Source organism: Bos javanicus, chromosome 9, assembly GCF_032452875.1.
Source record: "Bos javanicus breed banteng chromosome 9, ARS-OSU_banteng_1.0, whole genome shotgun sequence".
NCBI lineage: Eukaryota > Metazoa > Chordata > Mammalia > Artiodactyla > Bovidae > Bos > Bos javanicus.
In genome coordinates, this window is record NC_083876.1 from 93,944,060 (window position 1) to 93,969,176 (window position 25,117).

The window sequence follows — 25,117 nt, forward strand, 5'->3', positions numbered from 1 at the left end:
CCAAGTGAGGCTGTCCACCCTTCGGGTTTCCCTCAGCGTAGCAAGCAGAGGCAAACAGACCCGACAAGGACAGCTGGAGAAGGCAACGGTAGGAATAGAAGGAAACACCTCCCATCACCCAGGTTGGCAGAGCCAAGGGGACTCTGCAGAGTTTGGCAGAGCACGTTAAACCCAAGCTTTCACTCTAGCTTTGTCCACTTGTTCTTCTCACGCGGTGGGCCCTCGTGCCGGAGCTCCCGGCAGCGCCCCGGCTGTGTCCTCTGGCGTTGTGTTCTCTGTCAGGCTGCAGACCTATATTCCCCCTCAGCCCCAGTGTCGGGCGGCGTGAAGGTGAATTTGGAGGGTTTTCAGGTAAGCGGGTAGAAGGTGTTCTACAAACATGTTAAGCTTCCTCAGTCTGCCTGATGTAGGTTCTTAGAGGAGTCTTATTGAAAATGGCTTTTACCCTTCTGTCAAAGAACATTTATATAGAATTTTTTTTTTTTTTTTACTATGGTTTTCTTTTTTAGTGAAGTGATCTTGCCTCACCAAAGGCAAAAGGTGTCACCTAGCTTATGTAAAAATAGAAATTAAGGTCCTGAATCACTCCGATACTTGGGCAGAAAAGTTGAACTCTGTGTGCGTCCTGGTAACTGTACTATTATAATTTTCTCCAAAACTGAGTTATCTGCCCGCAGATGAAATCTGCCATCAGCCTCACTCGCTGTTACAGATTAATGTCACTGCTTGTGGGAGACGCTGCCTTCCCTTCCAGACTCACAGAAGCACAGCTTTGATAATTAATCCTGATAACACCAACACAGAGACCGACATACCTGACATCGTACTCAAGTGACTCGCAGAAAGGAAAAACGTCTCACTTGAACATGGTAAAATACTATGAAAATGTATATTTTGCTAGCTTTCATGGGAGAAAATTTGTATTTTCCCTGGCTGATTTTCATTTGGACTTAAGTGTTTGTTTTGAAGGCCATACAGAAGTGAACCTGGGAGAGATTAAATTTTGCCCCCAGTGAAGTCACTAAATTCAGTGGATTTTAATTACTTCTGTCCCCCTGGGCTTTCCCCACCCCACTTCATTTCTCAGACGTTCCCTGTAGGTTGCAAGGATTAATTTGCAAGCCGGGTCCCACACTATCCATGAGACGAAGCAGAATGTACGACAGGCGAGGTGATCGGGGGCCGCCCTTTGAGCGGCTGAGGTAGGTTTTTCCCCGTGCCAGCCTGTGTCGGCGCAGATGGAGTGGGGTCACCCGCGGCCACGCCTCAGCTCCGCGGGGCCCAGGCGGCGGCGGCTCACTCGCTCTGCTGTTTCTTATAGGACCCAGCCGCTGGGCAGCCTGTGAGGCAGGGCCTGTGACCCATTTTTCATTCCCAGTTTGTTCACAAACCACATTTTCTTGACTCTGAAAACAACCCATGGATATGTCTTTACAAGGCAGCTAGAACTTACCAGAATACGTGTTTTTTTTATCCTGGCACGAATCCCGAGGTCTTGGAAGCCGCCCCTCCCTGCCCGTCGCGTTTTCCTCTGTATGTTCTGCACTGCTTTCTCTAATAGCTCTTTTGGCGCGCAGGGTCTAAATGTAAAGCTTAACGCTCAAGCAGGGTGCGCAGCACTCTTAACGGGAGCCGCCTTAACGCTGGCTTGCACGTGAAATGGAAATGGCTGGTGTTACCCACCCTTTACAGAGTTTCTAGTGCTCAGCCTCCATGAAATGGATTGCTTATGGGGAGATAATGTCTGTTCTATTCCTTTTTAAGTCTGTGAAAAATGTCATCCTGGTTAATAGGGTGATTAAAACTCTTTATGCTCTGGGAGATAAATGTGATTATGTTTGTCATACTCTACCCGAGACACAGACAGCAGAGGAGGCACACTTGAAATTCCATAACATTTCCTCTCTTCCATATCCAGGAACATTCAGAACTCAGTACACAGATGGTACTTCACATAAAGAATAACATTATCTGTTAAACATTTTTCCTTTCCATTAACCAATTTAACAATATGCCTCTGGTATAAATGGAATAGACAAATGACTACATCTTCTGATATCTGAGTTCTGACTGCAGGAGAAAACCACTTTACTCATACTGCTTCCTTTTAACTTTCGTCTCTGTTACTTTATTTTTGCTTTGAAGATGCAGCTGGAGCCTCTTGGTGCCTGTCCCCATCAGCCTCTCTGCAGCAGGTGATTCACCATCACCTATGCGAGTCCCCCGATACCCCTCAAGGACAAGAGACGCGTATGGGAAGGGCTTTGTAAACGCAGGCATGTAAATGTTGGTTCTTTTAGGCCTCCGCGCGCGCCCACCAGCCACCCAGGCTGAGACTCTCAAAAGGGACAAAACCTGCTCAGTTTTCCTCCCGTCTTTGCTTCCTTCATTTCATTCAAAGACTAGAGGTATTTTGTTGCAGAGATTTAGTTAAAAATGGAAGGTGGGTGAAGAGTTTTTGCTACTTTACATACCCTGATAAATTTCACAATCCTTTTTAAAAAAGTCTTGGATTTTAAACAGGTTACATATGAATCCCAGACGCTGATTACACCTGTTTAATTAACAATACCGCAATTTTAACAGGGTAAGATAGTCCAGAGAAAAATGTTAATTATGTACTTGACATTTCATTTAAACTTTTTCTTAAAACTAAAGGTTTCATTATAAGAGATAAATTTCAAATGTACTTTATTAAACTGATTGCTAATTAGAGCCTAAGCAATTATAAAGAAAATACACAATGATATTCAACCAGAGGTTATTTTTCTGGACATACTGACATAGTAAACGTTTCTTTAAAAAATTTTAATTCACCTGGAGACTCAATACTCAGGCAGGTACATTTCTGGTTAAAAATAGTTGTTAAGATAGGTGATAATTGGTCTATTTTAATATTGACAACTGAGATAAAACTACAAACTGCCAGGCAGTGTTTAGGGGCCCAGAATCAACTTGTCAAAAAAGGACATTTTATACGCAGAGTATCATTGTTTTTGCATGATTATCCTTTCAGGTTATCACAATCTGTTACTGGCAGCTTATCTAAGAAGGTACAGGTTTACAGGGCCTTAAAGTGATACCTAGCGCACACACCACAGCGCGCGTTCAGGGCAGCAGCGCCACGCCACTGCCTGAAGGGCGGGACTCTTCCAGGAGCGAGTCCTCCGCGCTCTGACAGCCACATGCTGACAAGCAAGGCTGCTAAAACTTATTTAACTAGACACACTGAGGTACCACTTTCTGTTTATAAAGATTTTCCATCATACATAATTATTTTCTTCAGGTAGAAAACGTGGCTTTCAACTTTTACAGGCATGGAAGTATTTCCCCTGGGATTTCCTTCACCTAGAGAAGGTACCCATGTGTTTATTTTTAAAGAGTCTTCCTAACTTTTCAAACTTTGCTAACCCTAACCCCCTCCCCCTCCTGTGAACATAACCAGATCAGCTGTAAAGAAGCAGCACCCAGTCATGACGGCAGGCTTCTGTGAGGATGCTGAACGCCGTCCATCCCAGAGGCTCAGTCAGCAACTGCGTGTTCCTGAGGAGAGCTGACTCGAGTCCCTTCGGGGCTGCGGCAGCTCCAAAGCCAGCCTTCCCCGCAGCACTCGTCCAGACTTCATCCACCATGCTCCTCTCATTTGGATCTCAGTGCTTCCTCCCACTCAACGGCCGACTCAGAGTTCTTGGGAATTGCTGGAAATATCGACTGCATTTTATTTCGAAAGTCTTTCATCTGAAAGATGAAAAAAAATCAGTCATCAAATGTTAAAAGATGGGGAAAAGAGCAAAAATTAGAGATGGACCCCGTTGCTGACTGACTGATACGCCGTTGCTGTGGGTACCAAGCAAAAGAAGACCAACAAAAGGAAAGACTGTCCTTGCTACCTTGGAAGACAGCGAGACAGACCTCATTTCTTCCTAGTATAAGTCTGCTGCTGCTGCTAAGTCACTTCAGTCGTGTCTGACTCTGTGTGACCCCATCCAGGCTCCCCCGTCCCTGGGATTCTCCAGGCAAGAACACTGGAGCGGGTTGCCATTTCCTCCTCCAGTGCATGAAAGTGAAAACTCAAAGTGAAGGCACTCAGTCGTGTCGGACTCTTAGCGACCCCATGGACTGCAGCCTACCAGGCTCCTCCATCCACGGGATTTTCCAGGTGAGAGTACTGGAGTGGGGTGCCAAGTCTACTGGGACTTAAATAACAAAACTCTAAGTCTGAAAGGTAACATGCTCTCTATCATCAACCCTCAATGACATTTACTTCCTACCAGAAGACAGCCTATGTTGTTGACCTTCATATGTAAAGATGCACTTGAGAATGGGATGTCCATCTAAATACATGAATCTACTGAGGCTATGCAAACCTAGAAGAATTTGGGGGTCAGAAGGAAGGAGTGGGGAGAAGAAACTTCAGTCGCTCAGTCATTTCTGACTTTGCAACCCCATGAATCGCAGCATGCCAGGCCTCCCTGTCCATCACCAACTCCCGGAGTTCACCCAAACTCACGTCTGTCGAGTCAGTGATGCCATCCAGCCATCTCATCCTCTGTCGTCTCCTTCTCCTCCTGCCCCCAATCCCTCCCAGCATCAGGGTCTTTTCCAATGAATCAACGCTTCGCATGAGGTGGCCAAAGTATAGGAGTTTCAGCTTTAGCATCAGTCCTTCCAGTGAACACCCAGGACTGATCTCCTTTAGGATGGACTGGTTGGATCTCCTTGCAGTCCAAGGGACTCTCAAGAGTCTTCTCCAATACCACAGTTCAAAAGCATCAATTCTTCGGTGCTCAGCTTTCTTCACAGTCGAACTCTCACATCCATACATGACCACTGGAAAAAGCATAGCCTTGACTAGACTTGACTAGATGGACCTTTGTTGGCAAAGTAACGTCTCTGCTTTTGAATATGCTATCTAGGTTGGTCATAACTTTCCTTCCAAGGAGTAAGCGTCTTTTAATTTCATGGCTGCAGTCACCATTTGCAGTGATTTTGGAGCCCCCCAAAATAAAGTCTGACACTGTTTCCACTGTTTCCCCATCTATTTCCCATGAAGTGGTGGGACCAGATGCCATGATCTTAGTTTTCTGAATGTTGAGCTTTAAGCCTTTTTCACTCTTTCTTCAAGAGGCTCCTTAGTTCCTCTTCATTTTCTGCCATAAGGGTTAAGGAGGAATCAATGAATGGCAGATACAGTAGAATGTTCTTATGCACCGACAGTGTTGAGGAATCTACGTAAAGGTGTTCCCGGCAGACAGTAACCTGGAATCGCGCACCTGGAGCAGGAGTTTGGGGGATCCTGACATGCAGGGTCAAGTCCACCTCTGCACACAGCCCGAGGGCAGGGACACTAATTTACAGGAGGTGGGTAGTCTTTACCATAGGTGACGCTAGCTCCACACCTATTCATTCTTCACACCTAGCTGGTTCTGTTCTGAAGACACTACTCCAGAAGCACGGGAGCACAGAGCTGCAGTCTTCCTGTCAGCCACACCCCAACTGGGCTTCCCCAGTGGCTAGGCGGCAAAGATCCTGTTTGCAATGCAAGAGACTCTAGTTCGATCCCTGGGTCAGGAAGATCCCCTGGAGAAGAAAACGGCTATCCACTCCAGTATTCTTGCCTGGAGGACCCCATGGACAGAGGAGCCTGGCGTGCTACAGTCCATGGGGTCACAAAGAGTCAGACACGGCTGAGCAACTGAACAACAACTCAACCATTATTTCTCGAGGATACAGATCTCCTCAAACTGAAGCAGCCTGGATTCACAGCAACATGTGAGTCATTTCTTGGAGTGACTGTTTGAGAGTCAGCTAGTATTTTTTTCCGTTAATGTTGATGCTTACTTAATTTCAATCAGAAGCTGAACCCTTGTGCTGTTTCCCAATTCAGGAGGTGCATCCCCTTCGGGACTTGTCAATTCCAAGGCATTTACTCCAGTCATGGTAGCACCGCCATTAGCACAGACCCTGGTATCAAGTAGACCTCTCTGTTCAAAGCCCAACTCACCTGCTTGGGGAGCCTGCTTACTCTTGCTAAGGGGCAGATTTCATGTGTGCAGGATGGAGATACTCGCCGGCTTACAGAGTTGAGAGGACTGAGGTAACGCACAGAAAGGCACAGCTGGTGGTGCTCAGTGTACCTTAGCTGTTGTCACTGCAGCAGCTTCAAAATACGGTGTTCCAGGAACAGAGCTCATGTGGATGTAAGTATTATGGTATGTTTGTCAAAAGCATTAATTTACAGTCACATCATTTTGGTTTAAGTATTCTGATACCTGAAGACACATAAGGTTATCTATCATAAGAGGTCTGTAGGTCCAGGACCGCCCTCTCCACGTCTGGGTCCCAGACACCAGTCTTGACACACACACCCCATGGTATTTATGTCTCCCCCCAACCCCCTCTTCCATGCAGCTCTCTAGTTTGTACTGTGATGAACCCTGCATGAAAGGTTTCCAGCTAAAGGCAGTACTCTGTCCCTGGGCGTCGGGGGGACGACTGGAAGAAGTTCTCTAAATAGACAGTCCTGACAGTCGGGCCGTCAGAGTCACAGGGGATCACCGTTGGGCTGGGGGCAGGGATGCTAAATGTCTAGGGTGGCCCACAAAAAGAGCTGCTTTGTCCAAAATGCCCAAGAGTGCCCCCTTGAAGGGCCTTGCAGACTTTCTCGGTGGAAAGGCGCCTCTGGCCAGGGTTTGCAATGTGCTGCTTGGTTCTTTCCTGTCGCCTCTCTCGTGGAACATCTGTTACAGCCAAGCCTAATGACAGGGTTTTCTGGTGGGGTATCAGCCACCAAGACATGAACAGAATCATCTACCGTCCCGCCTTCTCGGGGAGATGGAAGGAGGTCAGTCGCTGCGAAGGCGGAGGCAGGAATGTGGTTAGGGTTAGGTTGTGCTCCCATTTCCTCTTCTTGGCCCATTCTTTTTTCTTTGATCTGATTTCCCAAGGATGATTTACTTGTTCCCAGGATCGTGAGTGAGTAACTGAACCATTAGAAGGAATCATATCTGAAAAACAGCCAACTAGGAACAGACAGGCTTCTGAGCCCAGTGAAGGGAGGGAGACAAGTGGGATACAGAGCACCATGTGGCCCTGTATTTACAGCCGTGGAGGAGTCCAGCCAACACAGCGGAGCAGAAAGACCTGAGCACACCTCCCAGGAGCACACCAGCGTCACAACTACCTGCAGAACCACCACCGATGAAAAGACTAGAACTGCCAGAGAAGACCTGTTACCACAAACGACGTGAAGAAGGGCCCACAACAGGACGCGGGGCAATGGTGGACCGGTAATACGGTTAAGCCTCACATCCCCAGGTGGGTGACCCACAGAACCAATACTCTGCACAGGCTCTCCCAGAGAAGCGGGAGTTCTGGCCCCATGCCAGGTTCTGTAGCCTGGGGGTCCTTCACCAGAAGGCAAGTCCCCAGGGAATCTGGCTTTGAAGGCCAGTGGGGCTTCATTTCAGGCATCCCAGAGGACTGGGGAAATAGAGACTTCATTCCTAAAGGATGTACACAGCATCTCACAGACTCCAGGATCCAGGACAAAAGCAGTCATTTGACAGGAGCCTGGTCAGCCTAGCTGCTGGTCTTGGAGCATCCCCTGGAGAGCTAGGAGGCCACTGCGGCTCACAGTGGGGCACAGACATGGGGCAGCCGTTCTTGGGAGCTCCCTCTACCACTAGACACTGGTGCTGGTGGCGCCAGCGTGGGACCCTCCCTGTAGCTCCTCAGCGCCAAGACCTGACCCACTGCTGGGATACCTCAGGCCAGGCGAGCCCCAACCCCCGGCAGGCAGGCTGCCTTAAGACCTCCGGAGCCCAGTCGCCTCATTTAGACACAGCCCTGTCCACCAGAGGGTCCAGGACCCCGCTCCACCCATCAGTGGGCAGGCACCGGCCCCTGAGTCCCCTGGACCCGGCCCTGCCGTCCAGGAAGCCTGATCTCGCCTCCAGACCAGCCGCCTCCACCAGGGGCAGGCACCAGATGCAGGAACACTACAGTCGCGCAGCCTGTGGAGCCCGTCTCCCCAGCACTAGGCCAGCCCAACTGAGTCAGGAACCGTCTCCCCTGCCTCCCCAACCCGCCCAGGGACCCAACAGCAGCCCTGAGACGCATAATCAGACCTGGGGCCAGTTCTGCCTGCCAGCAGAGCAAGCACTGAGTCAGGAACCGTCTCCCCTGCCTCCCCCACCCCACCAGGGGTCTGACAGCAGCCCTGAGACCCTCGGCCCTGTAACCAGACTCCAGGGCCGGCTCCGCCTGCCAGCAGAGCGAGCACTGAGTCAGGAACCGTCTCCCCTGCCTCCCCAACCCCACCAGGGGTCTGACAGCAGCCCTGAGACCCCCGCCTGCCGGCAGAGCAAGCACTGAGTCCAGGACCTGGTTTCACCCTGCAATGGGCAGACAGCAGCCCCAGAATCTTCTAGACTCTGACTCCACACGCCAGTACTAGCCCCAGGGCCCCCTGAGGTTCTGCAGTCAGCTGCCTCGTGACCCGGCCCAGCAGCTGGCAGCTTCCACACAAGGGTCTGGCAACCAACTGGACCGGAGGCCAACCAAAACAGTACAGTACTGACACAAAAACAGACACGCAGATACTGGGACAGAAGAGCCTAGAGAGACACCCATGCAACGGTCACTCAATCTGCAACACAGGAGGCGAAAACAGAATGGAGAAAAGACAGCCTCTTCAGTAAGTGCTGCTGGGAAAAACCGGACAAGTGAAAGAATGAAATTAGAACATTCTCTAACACCATACACAAAAACTTAAAAATGGGTTAAAGACCTAAATGTAAGATTGGAAACTATAAAACTCCTAGAGGAAAACATAAGCAGAACATTCTTTGACATAAATCACAGCAATACATTTTTAAACCTGTCTCCTAAAGCAAAGGAAATGAAAGCAAAAATAAATGAGACCTAATTAAACTTAAAAGGTTTTGTACAACAAAGGAAACAATCAACAAATAAAAAGACAACCTACTGAATGGGAGAAATGATATGACTGACGCAGGGTTAATATCCAACAAATACAAACAGCTCATACAGCTCATAATTTACAAAATCAAACAACCCAATTAAACATGGGCAGACGACATGAATAGACATTTTTTCAGAGAGGACATGCAGATAGCCAACAGGCTCATGAAAAGACGCTCAAGACCCCTGATCATCAGGGAAATGCAGATCAAAACTACACTGAGGTAACAACTCAGACCTGTCAGAATGGCTGTCTTCAAAAAGAACAGACATAACCAATGTTGGCGAGAATGTGGAGGAAAGGGAACAGCTGTACACTGCTGGTGTAATCCGGCAAACTGGGGTAGGCACTGGGGTAGGCACTGTGGGACACAGTATGGAGGCTTCTCAGAAAACTGAGAACAGAACTACTGTCGACCCAGCAACTCCACTCCTGGGAATGTATCCAAAAAGCACTAATTCAAACATACAGACAGCCCAGTGCTCGTTTAGCAGCATTATTTAACGATTGCCAAGATACGGAAGCAACCTAAGTCTCCATCAACAGATGATCGGATGAAGACAATGTGGTATGTATACACTGTGATCAGCCGTAAAAAGGAATGAAAGTTTGCCACTTGCAACAACGTGGACGGACTTGGGGGGTCTTATGCTAAGTGAAATAAATCCAACGGGGAAAGACAAATACTGTACAATCTCACTTACATGTGGAATCTAAAAATATACAACAGACTAGTGAATATAACAACAACAAAAGAAAACAGACCCAAAGATACAGAGAACAAACCAGCGGTTACCACTGGGATAAGGGAAGGGGGAGGGGCAATATAAGGGGGAGGGGCAATATAAGGGTAAGGGATTAAGACATACAAACTACTGGTGTAAAATAAGCTACAAGGATATACTGTACAACACAGTATTTGGTCAGTATTTTATAACTATAAATGGAGTATAACCTTTCAAATTATGAACCACTATTTTGTATTCCTGTTACTTATATAATATGGTGTATCACCTACACTTCACTGAAAAAGCCTTTTAAATTTTAACAGCTGTGGAAATGGAAACCCAGCATCTCCTTATAATCAGGGCCTCAAGTCACTTTCAGCTGAAAGGCTCACAGAAAGTTTCTAAGCTTGTACTATTCATAGTACATGGATAGTTAAATGAAGACCTTTAGTTTTTTCCGCCTGTTTCAATTTCTGATATGCAGATCAGAGGTGTCGGTCCTCTCTGTGATACTCTATCACAGGTCAACAGAACATTCCTCTGCTTAAAAATGTGCTTGACAAAAGACTTAGGGACTGAGTACATTTAAGCAAATTATAAAGTAAATATACTGAGTTCCAAGATAATAATTACAGCTATTGCCACAAAACCATCTCCTACCCTAACACCAGAGAAGTCTGGCGAAGACAGGGCATGTTGGGGACCTGCGTGTCCATCCAGCAACTCAGTCTCACTCTGAAGCATTTTCTAGACTCGGATTCTTCCTGCAGTCCTCCTTATCCCTCTTCCTCTCTGACCAAGAATAATTTCTCTCTGGTTACAGACCACAAGCCTACCCTTCTAAACAGGGCCACACTGCATACTGCCCAACTCCAGGATGCTCTCCTCAAAGACTGGGACACGAACGGCACTGCTGGGCAGTGAGCCCACTCCTCCAAGAACCTCATCCTTGAATCCCAGTGTTTGTGTCCAACAGTGCTAGGCTGTAATATCATCAGAAAGTAGCAATCTCTTCAACAGTACGTGAACTGTGAACTTCTAGATGTTCAAGCTAGATTTAGAAAAGGCAGAGGAACCAGAGATCAAATTGCCAACACTGACTCAATGGACATGAGTTTAAGTAAACTCCAGAAGTTGGTGATGGACAGGGAGGCCTGGCGTGCTGCAGTCCATGGGGTTGCAAAGACTCGGACATGACTAAGCGACTGAACTGAGTAGTCTCTAAGGCAGCAGTTCTCAGAGTATTATGACAATAGGAAAATGATTACAAGGAATTTGTCACTAATATGGATTTTCTGATTGATATTCTAGGTTTAGAATAGATTCAAGATTATGCCTCCAATAATGTTACTACTCACACTCACACACTGCAACAGCTTTTTGGAAGGGCGATGTAGCCAGTATGCCAGGAGTGAACCATGGGATATTACTACACATTCACCGTGTCTGTCTTGGCAAGGAAAAGAACAACATGAAAACTTTTGGTGTTACATATAGTGTGCTGAAAAATTACTTAAAAGCTGAGGCTATGTCCCCAATTTAATGAATCTGAGAAAACCCTTACAGCATCTAATAAATAGACAGCTAGTGGAATTAAGCGCTCCAAGTTCTAAAATGTCTTTGCCATTGTATAGCTCATTTAGCTTCAATTTTCTCACTTGCAGGTACAGGATGGCTGCCAGCCTCGGTGCTAAGGTTAGAATAATGAAGCTTTATAGGACCAACTGATGAGAAAGCCTTTGGATATATCAATAATTACAGTGCCAACAGGAATTCTGAAGAACCTGGAAATTCAGCTTCTTCATAAAACCGAGTAAGACTATAAATGTTGCCTGAACAACAATAATGTCTGCCATTCAAGATCACCTATGTGCCAGACTCACCAAGCAGGAGGCTTTTATGTAGCCTTCACAATTCTGGCAGAAATGAAGACCACCACTTTATATATGAGAAACCAGAGGTCAAAGAGGTTAACCCACCCATGGTGATCTGATTTGTAAGTACAACTGCCTCACTGACATCCAGGCTCTTTCCCCATACCACTCTAGTTCTGCGACCTGGAAAGACCTCTACAACTTCTACTCATGTGCCCGCTTTCCCTAAAAATGACTTAGCTTGAAATATGTACTTCTTGCAGTGGTGACCATGTTATACAGAATGCTAAGATGATGCTGTGAAAGTGCTGCACTCGATATGCCAGCAAATTGGGAAAACTCAGCACTGGTCACAGGACTGGAAAAGGTCAGTTTTTATTCCAATCCCAAAGAAGGGCAATACCAAAGAATGCTCAAACTACCACACAATTGCATTCATTTTACATGCTAGCAAGGTAATGCTCAAAATCCGTCAAACTAGGCTTCAGCAGTACATGGACTAAGAACTTCAAGATGTACAAGCTGGATTTAAAAGTGCAGAGAACTGGATGGGAGGGGAGTATGGGGGAAACTGGATACATGTGTATGTATGGCTAAGTCCCTTCACTGTTCACCTGAAATTATCACAACATTGTTAATTGGCTATACCCCAATACATAATGTTTTTGGTGTTAATAAAAATTCCCGTGGCATTTTTCAAAAAAGAAAAAAAGAGCAGAGGAACCAGAGATCAAATTGCCAACATCCGCTGGATCATAGAAAAAACAAAGGAATTCCAGAAAAACATTTACTTCTGCTTCATTGATTACACTAAAGCCTTTGACTCTGTTGGATCACAACAAACTGTGGAAAATTCTTAAAGAGATGGGAATACCAGATCGCCTTACCTACCTCGTGAAAAACCTGTATGCAGGTCAAGAACCAACAGTCAGAACCAGACATGAACAATGGACTGGTTCAAAATTGGGAAAGGAGTATATCAAGGCTGTATATTGTCACCCTGCTTGTTTAACTTACACGTAGAGTACATCATTCGAAATGCTGGGATGGATGAATCACAAGCTGAAAGGAATCAAGATTGCTGGGAGAAATATTAGTAACCTCAGATATGCAGATGATATCACCCTAATGACAGAATATGAAGAGGAACTAAAGAGCCTCATGATGGAAGTGAAGGAGGAGAGTGAAAAAGCTGGCTTAAAACTCAACATTCAAAACACTAAGATCATGCGTGGCATCTGGTCCCATCACTTCATGGCAAATAGGTGAGGAAACGGTGGCAGACTTTTTTTGGGGGAGGCTCCAACATCCCTGCAGGTGGTCACTGCAGCCGTGAAATTAAAAGACGCTTGCTCCTTGGAAAAAAAGGCTATGATAAACCTAGACACCATATTAAAAAGCAGAGACATCACTTTGCTGACAAAGGTCTGTCGCCAAAGCTATGGTTTTTCCAGTAGTCATGTATGGATGTGAGAGTAGGGCCATAAAGAAAGCTGAGCACTGAAGAATTGATGCTTTTGAACTGTGGTGCTGCAGAAGACTCTTGAGAGTCCCTTGGACAGCAAGGAGATCAAACCAGTCAATCCTAAAGGAAATCAATCCTGAATATTCATTGGAAGGACTGAAGCTGAAGCTCCAATACTGTGACCACTTGATGTGAAGAGCCAACTCACTGGAAAAGACCCTGATGCTGGGAAAGGTTGAGGGCAGGAAAAGAGGTCAACAGAGGATGAGAATGGCTAGACGGCATCACCAACTCAATGGACATAAGTTTGAGCAAATTTTGGGAGATAGTGAAGGACAGGGAAGCCTGGCGTGCTGCAGTCTCTGCAGTCTCAAAGAGTCAGACATGACTGAGTGAGTGAATAATACTTCTCTACCCTCTTGAAGTTAGGCAACTATGTGACTCATTCTGGCTAATGAAATATGAGTAAAAGAAATCTGTGCCACTTCCAAGGTGAAGCATATTATTTCAAGTGTTCCAGCCTCCCGGCCTCTCTTCCTTTTCCATAGCAATCAGGGAACCTGTGTGCTGCAGTGGTGCCTCAAGATGAAAGAAACTTGAGGTATGAAGCCATCCTGTGGAGGACAGGTTCCCTAGAGAGTTGCATAAACCCAGTGAATTTTAGGAAAGAAATAAACCTTGAAGCCACACAGTTGGGGATTATTCTTTTACTGTAGTATAACCCAGCCTATCCTGACTGACATAGCTGGTGAAGAGAAATCACAGAACAGACCTAAGGCAGGCTCTGATATCCTTCACTATTATGTTAAATTTGGCTTAAACATGGGAGAATAAAAACTTAAGGGTTGGACAAAGGGAAAGAGAAACCTGGTGTTAATTAAGCTTAAATAGGTTTTACAATCACCTGGAAAAACCAAACCACCACTCTTCCCTTCAGAGAGCTCAGCACATTGGTTAATCCCATTATATGACACAGCTTCTGAGGAAATCAGAACATTTTGATATTTTCAATGAACTAGTGTGGGAGTTCTGATCAGCTTGGTTAAGTGAAGAGTTAGTTTTTTTGGGGTGGATTATAGTCCTATGTCTACTTAATAAAACTGGACTAAGCAGGACTAGGCTTAATTTAGAGAGTAGCTGCTGGTATATTTCAATTTTTGATTAGGCCTGTTGATACCCATATAAATCTGAGAATGTCTGAACATACCATGTAAAATTACATGGTATGTTCAATATTCAAAATGAATTCAATATTCATTTGCATTAGGAAGGCTAAGATTCTCGTTTTCTAAGTTATTAGTCCCATTATTTAGGTAAAGGTCAGACAAGCATCTTTCTCCTAAACCTTCACCGTATCACATCCATATAGTCTAAAATTTGTAGTAAAGTCAATTGATTTAGGAATAAAAAGTGAACATGTAACTTTCTGAGCAATACAATCCCTGAAGTACTCATTAAAAAATGGTCAATTATTATGACAATGATTAACAACAGGGCACAATTCAAAAGCAAAAGCTTTCTGTTAATGTGCAGTAAACTGAGCAACAGGGATGACCCTAGAGTGTCTTAGGGCCAGGGCATACTCTGCAGCTAAGACTCAGCCCAATAAGAACAATTTATAACATGCTTGATTTAAGGTGCTAACAGGTCAGGTTCTCAGCAGCAGTTCTAAAACTATTTCAATCAGGCTTTATTTTTAGTAACTGAACCACCTTTGACTGTCAGGCCTCTTCCTAAAAGCTTTATATTTTACTGCACTAAATAATAAAGAAATTATGACATTTTGACTCCACTTGTTTGACTTCATATGACTAGAATGCTAGATTTCTAATTTTAAAAGATATGCAGCAAGCAACAAAGATTTATTGTATAGTACAGGGAACTATAGTATCTTGTAATAACCTATAACAGAAAATCTGAAAAATAACATATATATATATATATAAAAAACTGAATGACCTTGCTGTATACCTGAAACACTGTCAACTATACTTCAATTATATATATATATATATTAAGAAATAGTTTATAATAGTTACCAACCAAATCACTATCATTTTCACATTTTACCTAATGATCCTGCTTCACTGGCACACATAGATGAGCATGCACAAACACAGAACACATAGGACCTGCTTGCACTCCCACTTTATGATGCTTTTTTTTAAAGCCTGGGTGATAGATTGTCACAGGGGAATGAAGATACTGATGGCTCAATAACAGAGCTTCCATGTATACGTTTATTTTCACACTGCATAGGAAGTTACTTATAAGTGAACATAGGTATAAGGCACTCAGAACAAAAGAATGAACATGTACTTAATGAAAAGAATCAGAATTTCTGTAACACAACAAACACCTGCATCCCACATTTTTTTTTTTTTTAACAATTGGCAACTCTACATGCACACACACACATAAAGCAAGGACTGGTAAATCACTGGTATAATGACTGGTACAGTTGGTACAATCATTGGCACCTTATTTGATGCTGTCACTTAGGAACTGTTAAGTATAACCTAGCATCTGGATGCTAAATAAAAGTGGGGGCGGGGGGAGGCTAAATAGGGGAGTCACTCTACCCGTTTCCAAATTTTAGGAATTCAAGTTTATTCAAAAACTAGAATACACAAGACCATAACCACTATCTTTCTTCAGTAACTTCAGAATGGTAGGTAGTTTTAAACAACTTTAAAACTTAAGCTCCTTTTGAATATCCCAAAGTGTTTTTGCACTCTTCTGCAGACGAGCCTCTTCTTCAGGGGCCAACTTTACTTTTATAAGGTCAGTAATACCACTCTCCCCCAGGATACAAGGAACACTGAGGAATACTTCTTCATTTATTCCATAGAGACCCTTAATTCTGGTGGAAACTGGATGCACTCTCCTAAGATTCTTCAAAATACTTTCTGTTAGGTCAGCTACAGACAGGCCAATGGCCCAAGAAGTATAACCTTTCATTTTAATAATCTCATAGGCACTAGCAACCACATCTTTGTGAACATTTTTCCACTGCTCCGGATCTTTATCAGTTCCTATATCTAAGTTCAGTTCCTTCAGAGGGACACCTGCGATGTTCACTCCACTCCACACAGGAACACTCGAGTCTCCGTGCTCTCCAAGGATCCACCCATGACAGCTTTCAGAATGGATACTAAGCCTTTGCCCAATCAAGAAACGGAAACGGGCAGTGTCCAGATTACAACCACTTCCAATAACACGGTTTTGGGGAAAGGCACTCAACTTCCAGGCTACGTACGTCAAGATATCCACCGGATTGGAAACCACAATCAGTTTGCAGCGCGGACTGTACTGAACAATACTGGACATCATTAATTTAAAGATGGCCACATTTCGCTGGACTAAATTAAGGCGTGTTTCTCCTTTTTCCTGGCGTGCACCTGCCGTGATAATCACGAGGTTGGAGTTTGCAGTGACAACGTAATCTCTGCTGGAAACAATGTTTGGCATTTTCACGAAAAGGCTGCCATGCTGAAGATCCATTGTCTCACCCTTCAGTCGGCCTTCATCAACATCCACCAGGGCGAGTTCATCGCTCAAGCCTTTTAACAGGATGCTGATGGCACAGGCCATGCCAACCGATCCGGTTCCTACGATAGAGATCTTACTGTTGCGAACAGGCTCCTCTGAGGTGAAATTCTTCATCAGCTCACACTTGACCGTCGCCATCTTGGACGCGGGGGCCACGGCCCAGGCGCCCCCGAGGGGGGTGGCTGCCGGCGGGCAGGGGCTTGGGGCCATTCCCAGGCACAGGAAATTCGCCCTCACAGTGCCCGCTCTCTGGCTGGCCCGCAGGATTCCCACAGTCCAGCTCATGGCTATTCACTTGAGAAGTGAAGGCAGAAAGCAGCAGGCGCCCTTAGAAGCTCCAAAGGAGAGAGCTGTGACCGTTGGCCAGTTCTCAGCCCGCTATGCGGCTGCGCAAAGCCGAGGCCTCGCGACAGCCCCTCCAGCTCGCTACTGCGGCTGCGCAAGGCGGGCTCAGCGCGCGTGGCCTCTAAAGGGCCTCTATAAAATATCAAGAGGGGAGGCTACTTCTAGCAAATGAATTCTGGAGTTAGAAGTTTTAGAAACCCATCAATTCTCTAATGCATTGGAGATAGAATTACACATACTTAGTATGTGTAATGAGCCAACCCAGATCCTTGGGATTACTTTTCTGTTTTTACGACATATTCCAATAAAAATATTTCCATTAAATACACATGAAAATACAGTTAAATGTTCTTAACGATATTCCTGCCAAGGATCAACCAGGTGCGAATCCTTTGTCTCCCAATGGCCTCCTGCACCATTTTCCTGCATCTGCGGGAAAAGCAGGCCTTCTGTTTCCCGTTGTACCCATTTCAAGAACCTTCTACTTGGAAAGACTTCCGCTGCCCTTATGCCTATTAGGACCATAACTGTGGGGGAGTCACAAGATCCTGACGACAGAGGGAAGGAGCCCACTGTGAGCCAAACAGTAAGAACTCGGAGGGTTACTTATCTCTCATGAAAAGGAAAGCTCCTGGTCAAGAGTCCTGATGACAAATGACTTCTCAAGTAAAAAGATGATGCTGCAGCTGCTAAGTCGCTTCAGTCATGTCTGACTCTGTGTGACCCCATAGATGGCAGCCCACCAGGCTCCCCTGTCCCTGGGCTTCTCCAGGCAAGAACACTGGAGTGGGTTGCCATTTCCTTCTCCAATGCATGAAAGTGAAAAGTGAAAGTGAAGTCGCCCAGTCGTGTCAGACTCTTAGCGACCCCATGGACTGCAGCCTACCAGGCTCCTCCACCCATGGGATTTTCCAGGCAAGAGTACTGGAGTGGGGTGCCAAAGATGATGATAATATATCTTAAATGTCTTTAAAATGGCAAATTTTGACCCAGGCACAAATCAAATTGTGGATTAAAGTAGTTAGTGCAACATGGCATCAGTATATCTTACATTCCTCTGCATATCTCTGGTCAGTCTTATGAACTTCCTTTCAAATTTCTAACAAAATAAAAAATTTACATTTGATGAAACAGTGTACATATATTTGTATACATATACACACACACACACCCTTAAGCCCAATAAACTATGTAAATCCAAACAAAAATAATGGTACTTTCTCCTCACTTATATAAACAAAAGTCTGACCATGTAATGATTTCTCAAAGCTTTCCTGTCATATAAGAAAGTGGTATGCTCTCCCCTAATGGAGCTCTTGGGCTTCCCTGGTAGCTCAGTGGTAAAGAATCCACCTGCCAAGCAGGAGATGTGGGTTCAGTCCCTAGGTCGGGAAGACTCTCTCTCGAGGAAATGGCAACCCCCTCAAGTATTCTTTGCCTGGGAAATCCCATGGACAGAGGAGCCTGGCGGGTTGCTGTCCACGGGGTCACAGAAGAGTTGGACACATGGAGCAACTAAAGAGCAACGACAAATGGAGCTCTTGGATATGCAGGCTCCTCACAGGGGAGAAAAACCACCTGTGTATATGTACAGAAAAATACCGTGTTTGATGACATGGCTCGATGGCATCACCGACTCGATGGACATGAGTTTGAGTGAACTCCGGGAGTTGGTGATGGACAGGGAGGCCTGGCGTGCTGCGATTCATGGGGTTGCAAAGAGTCGGACACGACTGAACAACTGAACTAAACTGATACATACATACATTCCATTTTAGAATACTAAATCTTGAAAAAATGAGTATTTTATATTCAGACTTGAAAACCTATTCTCACTCTTCCTGCCACTGAGCTGCAGTCCAGGAAGAGAGGAACAACAAGCAAAGGAGTTGCTGCTGCTGCTGCTAAGTCGCTTCAGTCACGTCCGACTCTGCGCGACCCCACAGACGGCAGCCCACCAGGCTCCCCCGGCCCTGGGAGTTGGTGAGGGGTGAGAAAAGTGTGGTAATTAGCAGAGCTCCTGCATCATATTTCAGGATGACTTGCTGGCACCCTGTTTAGACAGTACAGCATAAGCTTCATGATACACAAAATGGTAACAGCACCACATATATGAATTCTCTTCACCCTGGTGGTCAGATATATGGTAACCATTTGTCAAATTAAAAAGCGGAATCCTTTAAATGATCTTCATTTAACGGTGGCTGACATCTTAAAGGAATCCTCTTAAAACACCAACTTCTGATACCTACTGTTTCTTTTATCTGAGTCATAGCTTAAAATGTTTTAATCTGATGCCTGCTCCCACCTTCTCCCTACAATGACTCCTTTCACCAGTCATTTTCCTTATAAGTGTTCTTGAGGATGAAATTCAAGGACATAAAGACTTAGTTAGATGGCTTCTTCTATATTAATTTTCTTCCTAGAATTTGAACCTGTGTAGAAATACAATCACTATGACAGCTGCCTCTTCAGTTTTTCCCCTTAGCCACAACTAAATCAATTTTGAAAAAAAATAACACTCTATAAAAGTATCTCAAATGCAGCCATTTATAATAAGTCTTGAGATAAGAAGGAAAGAACTAAAAAAGATGAGATGACTTCAGTTCAGTCACTCAGTCGTGTCCGACTCTTTGCAACCCCATGAATTGCAGCATGCCAGGCCTCCCTGTCCACCACCAACTCCCGGAGTTCACTCAAACTCATGTCCATCAAGTTGGTGATGCCATCCAGCCATCTCATCCTCTGTCGTCCCCTTCTCCTCCGGCCCCCAATCCCTCCCAGCATCAGAGTCTTTTCCAATGAGTCAACTCTTAGCATGAGGTGGCCGAAGTATTGGAGTTTCAGCTTTAGCATCAGTCCTTCCAATGAACACCCAGGACTGATTTCCTTTAGAATGGACTGGCTGGATCTCCTTGCAGTCCAAGGGACGGACTCCCCAAAAATGGAGAAAGTCAGCTACAGTTAACCAGCTCCCTAATGACCTTCTATCTTAGGTGGCTCATTATTCCTTTTGAATGGAAAATCTAACTCAAATTATCTATTCCAAATTCACTTTAATATTACAGCTGATGGCAGGATTATGCCATAATACTATTGGTTACAGCACTTAGGAGGGAGGAAGCAGGAAATAAAGATGACCAGCGAGCAGCTGAACCAAGAATGGTTGTAAACTAAGTCACCTGGACTTTCATCCCTAGCTCTCGATGCCCTTTTTCTCTCTAGGAATCCAGTTCAAATATTCTACCCTCTCCTAAGTCTTTTACAGTCTCCCAGGAAGTAACTTTTTAAAAATCTGCCACCACTGTGTACCTCTCTCCATTACAGGATTTATCACACACAAACGTAATTACTTATGAAATTGTCACTCGTCAAAGGGAACACCTTTTATTTAACAGCATATCTTTATCCTCTAGCACAGAGCTTGGTACATGAACAGGGATTCAGTCACTGTTCATGGTAGAAAAGAATGAGGAAATAACTACAGAACTGAGGCAAGTAAGGCTCTGGGGGCTAACAGGTGAGAATAAGATGGAAAGGCAGGGCTGGAGAATCCACCTGGTGTGGAGTTTTGAATAAAGGGGTAAGGAAAATGGTGCCTATTTGGGGTTTTTTAGCAAGGTTGATACAATAAGTTTCAGATAAAGCTATGAGTAAACTAAAAGATTTCTTAATCCCTTTCAAAACTAGTATCTACCTTTACCAAATTAGAACATAAAATTAAAAAAGAGTCTACAGTGCTAGAAACACAGTAAAATAAATATGCAATGGCAGAAGGAATATTTTTATCCTTTGAAGTTATTTAAAATATTCTGTTCTGTGGAAAGTTTTAAAAAAATAATCCATGTGCAAATGGATTTGAAAAAGAAAAAAAAGATGCAACGAGGGTTGTGTTAATTTTACAAGCTACAAACTCACCAGCATGCAAGCGGAGCGTTATATAAACACAATTATTTTTTAAAATCTTGTGATTTAAAAATCCTAACAGGCAAATTGTAGTTTTTAAAAAATTAGTGGGCTGTGATTCTATTGCTCATAAATAACTTTGTAATCCTCATGTGGGGGTCTTTACAAACCACAGAACCTGAAAGTGTTTTCTTTCATCAGCAATAGTGGGACGGCTCGGGGAAGGACAAAAGCAGGGCCACAAAGCTCTGTCCCATGAATAGAACAAAGGTAGAATGTCAATTCAAAAAAACCCAGGGACCAACTTCCTACTTATGGTATTCAAATACCGTAATATCAACTGGCAAGCTGCTCGTATTAATCATTAAAAAGGACAACATGAAAACATGGCACAAAGAAACTAAAATTCATTAATGTGTGTTTAAACACACTAAATCATATCTAAAAAGTGAGAAAGAGCCCATGGTCAAAAAATTAAACTGCATAGGTGCTGTTTACTAAGTCAGCTCATTTATTCTCTGCAATTGGACTAACAATACACATAATACTGTAGTCCTCAGTAACAATAGCTTTACCCATCCAAAAAAAAAAAAAAGACAGACACAAGAATGTTTGTGTATGGAAGTTACTTTCAATTTGAGGTAGAAACTTAAGTTATCTTTATAAAAAAACTCCAAACTGCCAAAACAAATTTAATTTCATGTTGTAAAGGTTAAAGCTTAATTTGCCTCCATCAAGGCCATGAACAGGGTCAAAAGCACCTGGGAACAGTAAAGAGGGGAAGGGGTGTTCCAGGTGGGCAATTAGCAAGGACAAGGCTCAAGGAAAGAACATGACCTTTCAGCAGGCGTAGACCTCTGACCATGACAAAGGATAAGAGGAACAGCTAGACTCTCAACTGTGGCACTCCTGACATTTCGGACTAGACTATTCTTTGTGGCCTGTCCTATGCACTGTGGGATGTTTAGCAGCAGCCTGCAACGCAGGAAATGGGGGTTCGATCCCCGGGTCGGGGAGATCCCCTGGAAGAGGAAATGGCACCCCACTCCGGTATTCTTGTCTGAGAAATCCCATGGACAGAGGAGCCTGGCAGGTACAGTCCATGGGGTCCCAAGAGTCGGACAGGACTTGCAACTAAACCACCACTGACCTCCATCCATTAGATGCTCCCCTGCAGTTATGATGGCCGAAAGGACCTCCAGACACTGCCAGCTCTCTCTCATGGCTGGGGGGTGGGACCCAGCAAAACTGCCACCCACACCTCCCCCACCCCAGCTGAGACTCAACGGGTTAAAGCATAAGCTGGGGCCGGGTCAGGGAGGGACTCATAAACCATATCAGGGAACCTGGAACGTACTCTCAAGGGAAGAGGGAGCCACTGAAACAACACGGCGGCGTGGTCAGATTACCCCCCGCGGGGCACCTCCTCCACGAGAGGCTCTGGTGGGTGCCGAGGACACAGCAGGGAACAAGGGAAATGAGGGTGCCACCCTCTTAGAATTTAGGGGTTTTTTTGCAAAGACAGAAACAGTTTTTAAGTGGTTAGTGTTACTTCATTTTGCAACAAGCATTATGAGGAAAAGAAAATCGGGCAACACCAGAGAGGAACTGAGTGGAGGGAGTGAAGAGGCTCTTGCATTTGGACAATTAATTAGATAGTCTGGGGAAGCATCTCTGAGGAGGGGAAATAAATCTGGGTTGAAACCCTGGATGGCCACGTGGAACCAGCCGTGCAGACCCAGGGAAGGAGTGTCCTGGGCAAAGCTAGAAAGGCTCTGTGCAGAAATAGGCTGCTGTGCTGAAGGAACAAGAAGGTCCAGGGCCAGGTGAGTGTAGGGGATGGGAGGGGTCCTTGTGGGGGCTCAGGTGAGGTCAGCGAGGTTGGTGGGGCTACATCCTATAAGATTTCCTCAACAGGAGATGCTGAAGGGTTTCTAGATAAACGAGTGACATGATTCAACTTACATGCGGGAAAAATTCTAGGGAAAGTGAAGCTGAGATACGAGATAAGAAACCATTTCAATATACCAGGCAAAAATGGAGGTGGAGAGAGATGAAAGAGCTGGGCTATGTTTAGCAGCAGAGCTAACAAACACTCATGGTTTAGATGAAGGGAAAAGATGGGAAATGAGAAAATCTAAGATGATTCTCTGCTGGGTTTTTGGCTTGAACTACTGGGGAGATGGGAGTGGCACTCACTGAAATGGAAGAGACTGAGGGAGGAGCAAGTTGGGGAGAAGGTGAGGAAACCCAAGAGTTCTGGTTAGGACCTGGGGCTTTGACATGCCGTGAGACACAAGAGATGGACCACGTGTGGTTTCAAGGCAAATCTGAAGGTCAGGCTGAACTGTATACGTGGACACTGTCAGACTGTAGATTGCTTTTAATCACCAGCACCAAGGGCTGAGTTCAGATGGAGAACAGGGGCCCAAGTACGAAGCCACCGGACACGCCAACACTTCAGGGTCTGCAGGGGAGGAGCCGGCAAAGGAGACACACACAGGGCGAAGTGAAAGGCGCAGAAGCCGAGAGACAGCGTCCACGGAGGGGAGAAGGCTCACTTGTGTCAAATGTTGCTGAGAGATCAAGTAACAGAAGAGTAAAGACAAGACCTGGACCCGGCAACACGCAGGGCACCAGAGCCCTGACACCAGCAGTTTCAGGGGTGCCAGGAAGGAAACTGGACTGAGGATAAACGGGGCAGGAAGTGGAGACAGGGATCACAGGCAACTCTTTCAGGAAATCTCTTCTATGACAGGAAGCAGGCAAATGGGCTGGTAGCCAGAGAAGAGAAGAGTTTTAGATGGGAGAGACTAGAACACGTCTCTACACACTGCAGCAGAGAGAAAGCCGTTGATCAGCAAAGGCTGGGGATAATTACGGGAGCGAGATCCTTGGGCAGAGGCAGGTGGGAGGAGGTCGAATGCCCTCGTGGGGGTGGGGCTTTGCAGCAGCATCTCTTGGGTCTCACAGGCATGTCAAAAGGCCCACCACACCCATGGAGAGAGATGAAAGAGCTGGGCTATGTTTAGCAGCAGAGCTAACAAGCACTCATGGTTTAGATGAAGGGCAAGATGGGAAATGAGAGAATCTAAAATGATTCTCTGCTGGGTTTACATCCAGGTCTTGTCTTTACTCTTCTGTCACTTGATCTCTCAGCAACATTTGACACAAGTGAGCCTTCTCCCCTCCGTGGACGCTGTCTCGGCTTCTGTGCCTTTCATGGTACGGCTATAGGCGGAGGTGACTGGTGCAGCCTACCTCAGCTGCAGGCAGGTGTGGGGAAGATGAAGCCCAGCATGTCCTAGCCGCGTGTGGAGAAACACCATGGCAGGGCCAGTTGGGAGGCAGGCAGAACCACCGTTAGCTATAAGACGTGTAGGGCAGGAAGGTGCCCCCAACCCCAGGGCTGTGGGGGTGGAGTAGCAGCAAGACTTGGTGACACATCAGACTGAGGGGGGAGAAAGAGTGTGGTCATGAATGAAATCCAGCTTTTCAGTCTAGGCAGCACTGCTGGATGATGGACGCTGCTGCCATTCACCAGGAGTGATGCTGGGAGTAGGCTGGAGGGTGAAATGGGAAGTAAAGGACAGTTCGAGGGGAACCACACCTGACCCCAGCGGACGTCCAAGATCAGTGTCCAGTCAAATGCGCCCACAAGCTAGGAGTTCAGGGCTCTGGCTGGAGATGCGGTCCTGGCAGCTGTCTGCATGTGGAGGAAGCCACTGGGATGAACAGAACCATGGAGAAAATACAAGGGCAAAGGAGGAAACAACAGTAAACAGGATGGTGGGAAGTGGAAAACAACAGCCCAAGCAGGACCATGAACAAGTACAAAAAGAACAAGAGCTTTGAAAGCCCCAAGAGTCTTGTCACAGCTAACACTGGTTAAAATTGTTAGAAGTATTTCAGTCAGGAAAACTAGAGAGAATATTTCATATTCTGATCGATGAACTGAAAGTCAAAGTGTTAGTTGCTCAGTCGTGTCCAACTCTTTGTGACCCCATGGACGACAGCCCGCCAGCCTCCTCTATCCATGGCATTTTCCAGGCAAGGATACTGGAGCAGGTTGCCATTTCCTTCTCCAGGGGATCTCCCCAACCCAGGGATCAAACTCGGGTCTCCTGCATTGCAGGCAGATTCTTTACTGTCCGAGTCACCAGTGAAGCCCAATTGATATATTTTTTTTCATAGTTTTAGATATTTGTAAGTGACTAACCAATAATAGGTTGGAGTAGGAAACGGCAACCCACTCCAGTAT

The 25,117-nt window shown here is 45.5% G+C and overlaps 2 protein-coding genes across 2 annotated transcripts in view; both read right to left on the bottom strand.

Moving 5' to 3' along the window:
• Window positions 1-2,674: 2,674 nt before the first annotated feature.
• Window positions 2,675-25,117, bottom strand: part of TMEM242 (transmembrane protein 242) — a 40,517-nt gene continuing 18,074 nt past the window's right edge. The window contains exon 4 of the mRNA XM_061428412.1: window positions 2,675-3,738. Coding sequence (XP_061284396.1) covers window positions 3,640-3,738 — 99 coding nt within the window. The 3' untranslated portion in view covers window positions 2,675-3,639. The remainder of the gene's footprint in view (window positions 3,739-25,117) is intronic.
• On the bottom strand, window positions 15,276-22,012 carry LDHAL6B (lactate dehydrogenase A like 6B). The gene has a single exon (XM_061428411.1). It carries the CDS (start codon window positions 16,888-16,890, stop codon window positions 15,745-15,747), a length of 1,146 nt encoding a protein of 381 aa, XP_061284395.1. The 5' UTR covers window positions 16,891-22,012; the 3' UTR covers window positions 15,276-15,744.